At 43.8% G+C, this 8,815-nt stretch overlaps 1 protein-coding gene across 1 annotated transcript in view; it reads right to left on the bottom strand.

Moving 5' to 3' along the window:
• Window positions 1-7,616: 7,616 nt before the first annotated feature.
• Sec22b (SEC22 homolog B, vesicle trafficking protein) overlaps window positions 7,617-8,815 on the bottom strand; it is a 21,821-nt gene continuing 20,622 nt past the window's right edge. The window contains exon 5 of the mRNA XM_005357076.3: window positions 7,617-8,424. Coding sequence (XP_005357133.1) covers window positions 8,270-8,424 — 155 coding nt within the window. The 3' untranslated portion in view covers window positions 7,617-8,269. The remainder of the gene's footprint in view (window positions 8,425-8,815) is intronic.

The raw sequence follows: 8,815 nt of genomic DNA, 5'->3' as shown, positions 1-8,815 counted from the left end.
ATCTTGCTTTTACAAAACTATAGTGCTAGGCACGGGTTGCTGTACTAGGCCACAGTGCTCTTCTTGAACATTTATCATAGTGACGGTGATTCATTGTTTACTCATAGATTGCTCAGGTTTTTTTTTTTTTCCGAGACAGGTTTCTCTGTGGTTTTGGAGCCTGTCCTGGAACTAGCTCTTGTAGACCAGGCTGGTCTCGAACTCACAGAGATCCACCTGCCTCTGCCTCCCAAGTGCTGGGATTAAAGGCGTGCGCCACCACCGCCTGGCAGATTGCTCAGATTTGTAAAGCTTGCTAGCCAGGACTGCTAAACAGTCCACGAATAGGCAGAGAATGCCATCCTCACTCCCACATGTGGAAACTGAGGCACAAGGTAGCATATCATTTATCTAGTCCTACTGCTAGAATGGTGAGCAGGACCTAGAAGTTATGCCTTTGGACCCACAGTTCGATGTTTGTTTTTTTTTTCCTACCAATTCTGCTGCATTTGTTAGAAGCAACATCCCTGTTGCAATTTCATGCAAATCTCCATCCCTCTTCAGTAACGTCCATTGCACAATAATATGCGATTACTGCTTTGCATCTGAATCCAGCCCGAGAGCCTTGCTGAGCTCCTAACACAGCCATCAAGGAAAAAACTGCTCTCCATGCGGACTCTGCCGTAGGTTAAACGTAACCTTTAAACCACTCATCAAGGAGATGTGTTTAGACGGTATACTGACCAAGGTATCTATCATCGGAGTCACCTTTTCAGATGAAAATTTGTTGGGAGACTCACTGACATGAAAGCTCACTAAACCATCTACACAACAGAAAATCTATCTTCAGTGGGATGGTCTGTTGGGAGCTGTGAACTCCCCAGATCCTGAATTTCTTGCAAACAACTTGTTTTCCTCTGCTCTGAGACAGCCTGCAGCTGCTCTGAGCGCGAGACCCTCAGGAGTTCCTGATGGCAGGAGAGTGGTTTCTGGTGCGTTTGCCTGGGGCGTGGCTATCAGTTCAGGATCTCTATATAAGCGGCTCTGGTACACAATAAAGGGGGCATTTTTGTTTCAAGGATGACCCATGTCTCTGTCTCTCTGTGAGTCTTTGTGTGTTTCAATCTTCAGCCCTTTGCCGGGTTCACTAACTGTATGGTGGCGCACAGAGCGCAGATGGGCGTGGTGCACCGCAATGGTCCACTGGAAGCCTCCCAACAGACCAGACCCACTGGCTGTCTGTAACTTTTCCCTCCCAATTCGCCCCTTTCTTTTCTTCTCCGCTTTCTTACCTCTCATTTACTTCTGTTCCAGAGAACCCATTTTGTTTGTTAACTCCCTCCTCCCACGCGCTCACTATACATTCGCCTTCCTGGTATTTTGTCCTGGTTTCTTTCACGTGCTTCTCCCCCGCCCCAATCCCTTTAATCTCACTTTGCTGTTGTTTTCTCCTTTCATTCCATTTCCCCAGAGTGTGTACAAAACGGTATGATTCAATGTACTGACCCTGCAGATACATGCTGAGTATATCTCATGAACCAGCCACTGGACTGGGTGCCAAGACTCAAAAGCCGAGCAAAACTGGTTTCCGCTGTAGGGACCTCACAGGGCCTACATCTAGGGACAGAGACAAGTCCTTTTGAGTTGCTGGGCTCCACCTGCTGGACATGTGAGCATGTTACTGTGGGAGTTGCTGTTTATTAGTCACTGAGTCCTGGGCATACTATTATAATTTTATGGTTTTTTTTTTATTTTTTGTTTTTGTTTGCCTAAGGTTACATAAGCAGCCCATTGAAATACTTAGATGTGAGTCCTGGGCTGCAAGCTACGGATTCACTACACTGTTCTGCTTACTGACCCTTAGGGACGATGCTGGTGTTTGTCCTCCACGGTTACTTGTCCTGTTAGGTTCCTGTTGGCGTGCTTACTGTGAAAGCTATGTATGTTTAAGATTTTCATTTGAGTTATCAGCCACATCTCCCTTTGTTCCTGTGACATTTTCGCCTGTTTTCACCCTTGGCATGTGTTCCATCTTTCCTTGCTGTATTTGCTCCCTTTGATAATCCAGTCTTAGCATTAGTCCAGTGTTCTCCAGGGGCTTAGCAGAGTGAACATTTTAGAAACAAAGACACCCCCCCCCCATTTTCTTATGTTCCTTTGTCCATTCTCTTCATGCTTCCTCATTTCCCAGATTTTTTTTATAATGTTCTCTCTCTCTCTCTCTCTAATTTAGCATTATAGTTAACAATAATAAACTCCAATAAGGAATTCCTTTGGAGAAAAAAATATAAACAATGTAAGATTTCAAGACACAAACTTCTCTGGTTTTCCAGTGAGAACTTCAGCTATTGCCCGTATTGCTTTGGAGACTTTTTTCTTCTACTTATTGGCTGTTTTTAGTATTCCATAAGTAACTTAATTATATCTAAAGCATGTACCCCATCGGCCTTGAAGGTAAACCTGACCAGCTTCCTAGTGTCCAATTCCTTTACCTGACCCACATCGTCAAGATGTGAGCTGTATCTGACGGCCCCTTGTTTGCCAATCTCCAACCATTCCTGTCCATCTCCTCTTCCTTTCCCAGAGTTCTGCCTTGGTCTATGCATTTGGAAACTACCACAGACTCTGACAGTAGCCTCCTTACGCTTTTCCCATGCACACCTTTTATCCCAGGACTGTTATCATACCGCAAGTCTTCCAAAAGGACTGACTACATCTACAGAGTGAAAGATCACACACTCTAGGTCACACCCTGGCTCCCATGCTCTTCTGGGCCTCTCTTCTTGCACTCTGAACTTGTTTTGGTCACACCATTTGGTCTAGGTGCTTGTATCCAGGCACTGACTCCATATCATGGCTCACTCAATTCCTTTGCTCCAGAATGTCTTTCTGTGTAACTCCTTCCTCTCCTTCCTCCTTCCCTAATCCCTCCCCTCACCACCAGTTGGTTTCATAGAGCCCATTTCATAGAGCTAGGAAGTCAGTCAGTCTGTAATTAATATAAGCCTCTATGCATTTACTTGGTATTGAAAATAACTGTAGGACCAGGTGGGACAGAAACTTCTGTCTACAGACTCCAGTGTATGTTACTGTATCAAAGTCTGAATTCTAATTCTTCAAAGTTGTTTGTTTTTTTTTTTTTTTTTTTTTTTTTTTTTTTTTTTTTTTTGGTTTTTTCGGGACAAGGTTTCTCTTGTGGCTTTGGAGCCTGTCCTGGAACTAGCTCTGTAGACCAGGCTGGTCTCGAACTCACAGAGATCCGCCTGCCTCTGCCTCCCGAGTGCTGGGATTAAAGGCGTGCGCCACCACCGCCCGGCTCTTCAAAATTTTAAAGTGAAAACATGGATTGTTATAGCACTTGGAAAAAAAATCCAAAGATCCAGGAGAATAAATTGAATTTTACTTGCTCGTTTGTACCCCTTCCTGACAGCAACAATGGCTAAACTGCTTTCCTCAGGGCCTAATACGATGGAGTTGCTGGCTTCTGACAGAAGTGCGTCCTCTCAGTTGCGCATGTGTGAGTTACTGTACCACCATCTTGGCATCTGGACTTCTCAAGTGTTTCGTGGTGTAGATGTCTAGCCTCGTATCTGTTGGGTGGATGTTCTGGTCTTTGGTTGTTCTTGCTCACTTTGGGTCCTAGTCAAATGTGGCTGCCATGGAATCCCAGTTTAGCAGCACGAGGAAAGGTTGTGGGGCCCCAGGTAGACAGCTATCCTGCAGGCTGGCGTGAGTCACAAGGGACTGGAGATGGGCTAGAAGGAAAGGCTGAAATGGAACACAAGAAAGAACTAGGGGGATGCTGTGTCCACACCAGGAGATCCGCCAGTGAGTGATAGAATCTAAGATTCAACTTGCTTATTCGACCTCAATTCAAGTCATGACACAGAACAGTCAGCCTGGCAGGCTAATGAATAATTCGAAAACAGTAACATTTCTACAGCCCTGGCTATCTGCATCCTGCTGAACCCGACACAGCTTAGCTGTCCAGCCCAGTCAGTAGTATTAAGTACACAGAACCAAGTGCATTCGTTCTGAGGTCGACAACGCTTGGGACTTAGCAGGGAAAATTTCTATTAAGATTGAGAACATAAATTGTAGGGGGTTTACTGTATCTTATTAAATCTGGTGTGCACAGAAACTATCTTTTAATTTTGTAACGTGTGTGTGTATGTGTGTGTGTGTACACCCGTGCACGCAAAAGCACGAGTGCAGTCAGAGGACATTCCATTCTCTCTTTTCACCACCTGAGTTCCAGGGAGTGAAACTCAGATTTTGGTGGCAAGCATTTTTACTCACTGAGCCAACTTGCCGGCCCAGTTCTTGTTCTCTCTCTTTTTTGGTTTGCCAAGACAGGGTTTCTCTGTATAGTCTTGGCTGTCCTGGAATTCATTTCTGCAAACCAGGCTGGCCTTGAACTAGCAGAGATCTGCTTGCCTCTGCCTCACAGGTGCTGGGAATATTTCCCTTCCCTTGTATTTGTAATGAACTTCTTATAGACAAACACACAGTTCAAGCTCCTTCTATGTGGCTGGAGTACTCAGAACTAAAAACAAAATCCTATTTAATAAAAGCATCTCGGAAAATAATACAGGAAAATATCTGACAGAAATGATTTTGTGCATACAGTTCCTTTGAAGACTCTAGCTTGTCTCTAAGTTAGTTCAGACTGCAGAATTCCTCCAGCTCACCAGTTTTCAAGGGCTCTGGGTACTTGACTTTTGAGTTCTATACACTATGCACCTGGGATTAACTGAAAGATCCTGGGCCACCAGTTATCCATCCATCATTTCATCAGTAATGCTGTGTGTGGCCTTGCCTGGCCAGAGATGGACGCAATACTTATTTCCTGGAGTAAAGACACACACTTTTATCTGGTTTTCAAAGATTTGAGAACCACTGTAAGACATTAAAATAACCAGGTCGGGCTGGAGAGATGGCTCAGTGGTTAAGAGCACCAGCTGCTCTTCCAGAGGTCCTGAGTTTGATTCCCAGCACCCACATGGTGGCTTATGACCATCTACAACGGGATCTGATGCCCTCTTCTGACACTCAGGTGTACATGCAGAGTACTCATACATAAAATTAAAAATAAAGTTAAAAAAAACATAAAAAAAAAATAAAATGACCAGGTCTGTGTCAATGTGACAAATATCCCCAAACTTTGACACCATGAGACACTGCAATAAAACAGGTGGTGAAGTTCAGTGTCACAACAGCCAAGAAAGCTGCTCGTGACAGCAGCGCTGTCTTCATCCACGGTGCGGCGGGTCAAGCCTGCACCCATGGCGCTCTGTCCTATGCGCTCAGCTCTCTAGAATGGCTTCTATTTGTATTACTAAATCTCTGGTTGCTGAACTCAAAATACATTTTTAGTCCTTATTTTAGCTAACTATTTGGTGGTACTCAAGAACACACCCTGAGGGAGAGGAACAAAAGAGCACAATTATAGAGACTCATACATGTACAGATGCCATGATGAAATCCATTACTTCATATACCTCCCTGAAAAATTAAAAGCACAAAGTAAGCTCGGTCGATTTAAGTCTCGGCTCCAACACTTTGTAGCTGTGACTCTGGACAAATCTGGTTTGCAGAAAGGCGAAAGCACACTTACTTCAATAAGCTACTTCAGGGGCTGGAGAGATGGCTCAGAGGTTAAGAGCATTGCCTGCTCTTCCAAGGGTCCTGAGTTCAATTCCCAGCAACCACATGGTAGCTCACAACCATCTGTAAAGAGGTCTGGCGCCCTCTTCTGGCCTTCAGGCAGACACACAACAGAATATTGTATACATAATAAATAAATAAATATTTAAAAAAAAAAATAAGCTACTTCATCCAAACCTCTCATCACTCCTTTCTTGAAAACCACTCAAAACTGGTCTGCTCAATTACCCTCTGAGGGCTCCCCAATTCCACCTGGGAACTTCCAGTCTGGGATACCTTTTACATTACAGTCAACCTAACTGCAACTTCAAACCTGAGCGATCCTGCACCAAGCACAGCAGGGTCAACCTGCAGTTCAGCACTGCCCGTCTGGTTCTCCTCATGTCTCTGCTTATCCTGAGCTAAGAGTCAAACGTGTCTTCTCGCTTGCTAATCATGTCTTTCACAAGCTGCCATCTGTCTAGAATGCTGCTTCTGCTTCCCTAGAATCAAGGTAGCTGATGTCCCTTCACCAACGTCACGCCGTTGCTACACTTTCTGCTTGGGCTGCCTGTTTGTCTGTGGACATATTTTGCCTAGTCAGATCCTCCTGCTACCACCTATTAAAATCTCACGTTAGAGGCCGGGTCTGCTTTCCTCTTTGCCCTCTGCCCCGTCTTTACCACGTTGTTTCTTTGTTCATCATTCACCCCACGCCCTTACTTCAGTACCCACTGAGATGAGAGAAGACGCCAAGAGGATATGTGCACATAATTCAACTAGACAACAAACTTCACACTGAAGAGAACAGAACATTCTAGAAATCTTTATTTCATTGCTGACCATTAGGTTGCAGCATGCAACTCTCCACACTGAGCTGCCGCCCTCCATTCTTAGAGAAGCACCAGACACTGCGGTGCAACTACTTAGGTTTTCAGTCTTCCGAAGGCTTTTATTGCCAATATCATTATTTATGGGATAAGCCTTTTAGGGACGTAAAAGCACTTATTCTCTACAAAAAGTCATTTTGTATTTCATGCACAAAACTCTAATTGGCAGAATTATGTTCGGGGTAGAAGAACATGTTTCTAGTTCTGCGATTACCAGGAATACAGTAAGCATCCCTACCGGCCTTCTCATAGGAAGTGAGGCTGTTGTCCTCCACCAGGAATAGGGCGGCTGTGATGATCCCAGGGATATAAAACTGCTTACTAAAAGTCTTTCCAAAGATGTTAACAAATAAGAAGTTGGCTCATTTTTCCAGTACAATTAAAGAAATGCTTGCAGTATCTGCAGGAGTTATAGTTTCTATTGTAGGCCCTTGTGATAATACTCAAAAGGCCTATTCTTCCCACTTATAAAATTCTACCTTAGAAGGTAAAAGGTGAAATCCCCATTATCCCTGAGCAAAAAGGGGAAAGAACTCTTACGTACTTTCATTGGTTAATAGAAGCCACTGTTCACGAGTTCTCTGTCTCTAGAACATTCTTGCAGAATTTACAAGAACTGAGAGAGGAGTGGGGGCTCTCAGAGGTGTTCTCTGTAATATACTCGAGTATTTGTGTGAGTAGTTGACCGGCAAAGGTGACACATTTAACTAACTACACTGTTGAGTCCGTCACAGTTTGAAACTTGGGAATATCCTGGTAGGGTACTTAAAAAATGAAACTATGAAATTAAGCAAATTCTGGTGGAAAGAAAACAAAGAATGGGAAGAAGATTGGAGGACAAAGTGGGGGTGGGGGCAAAGCTGGCACTCGGGCTGCGCCTTCCTCTCTGACGACCCTGCCCACACCCACGCTATGCCAACCAGACACTCCAAACTAACCATGTCCCAAAGAGTAAATGAAGAGGCGGGCAGATCTCTGTAAATTCAAGGCCAGCCTGGTCTACGTGAGTTCCAGGACAGCTGAGGTTAGAGAGACCTTGTCTCAACAAAACAAAAAATAGAATAAAAACAAAGAAACAAAAAAAAAAAAGAGTAAATGACAGAAAAACTTCAATCTTTTAGTCGAGCAATACTATATAATTTCAAGGCATGTTAATGTAACTGATTTAACCCCAAAGCAACTGTGCAATAAGCAAAATATAAAAGAAAAATAACAAAGGCTAACTTCCTACAGTGGCCAACAGACAAGATCTGTGCAGCAGAGCAATTGACTTTCATGTACTTTGAGTTTTACTTGGAAGTCAATCACAAATGTCACCAACAAAGGAATGTTGATTAAAGTTAAGACCCCCCAGCAGGCCGCCTTCTTTGAGGGGAATTTCAGGATGTTGCTAGCAGGGGGTGGCTATCTTAAATTCACTGATGGCTCCACCAGGGAAAGAGAATGCCCCAGTTCTGCTGTCTTCCAAACGTCCTGGGAGGGAAAGAAATGAAACAAACAATCTACTGTTCCCTAATACATATGGCTGAGCACCCAGAGAAAGCCTCTGCCCCCAAAGAGACTTCCACATGGGTTAAGCTTTCCTTAAACGAGGCGCCAGCTTTCATTTTCAGGACAGGTCATTTCTTGCAAGGTCTTTAGAGGCAGAAGTTCCTCTTGGATTCTAATACACAGCCCTGTGAGCTCAGTTTCCTGAAAACATACGCCTGCCGGGTTCTAGGTTCTCCCTTACCAGCGACTAGGCTCACTACACCTCACAGCCACCAAAACCGCACATACACTATCAACATGATGAAAAATACAGCCACGGCTGCGAGTTTGGCGTAAGTGGAACGCATGTTCAGGTACTTCGCGTCCTGGCGGTATTTCTTAGACAGACTGGACAAATTGTTAGCCTTTGAGTCCAATGCTGAAAAGAGGAAAAAAGAAAACATTGATCAGACCCCTGGAATATTTTATCGAAACATTAAAGCATAAAAATAACCAAAATGACTGGCAGAGTAAACAGGTCATGAATTTAAACTATGTTTAACAATAAAATAATCATTGCATTATCAAAATTTGAGTAGGCACACTGGTCTAGAGGGAGAGTTTCAGCATATGACAAACACCTGGTAAGTATGAGTTGATATTCTTCTTCATCTTTTGATTTATATATATATTTATTTGTGTATCTAGTGCTGAATGCCTGGAACATGCTAGGCATGCAAAACTGAATGCCCACCATTACCTGACAATTTTTTTATTTATGTCTATGTACATATGCATGTGTGTACATGTGTGTGCGTGTGTGTGTATAT

Source organism: Microtus ochrogaster, chromosome 21, assembly GCF_000317375.1.
Source record: "Microtus ochrogaster isolate Prairie Vole_2 chromosome 21, MicOch1.0, whole genome shotgun sequence".
Classification (NCBI taxonomy): Eukaryota; Metazoa; Chordata; class Mammalia; order Rodentia; family Cricetidae; genus Microtus; species Microtus ochrogaster.
This window is presented reverse-complemented; position numbering and strand designations above follow the sequence as displayed.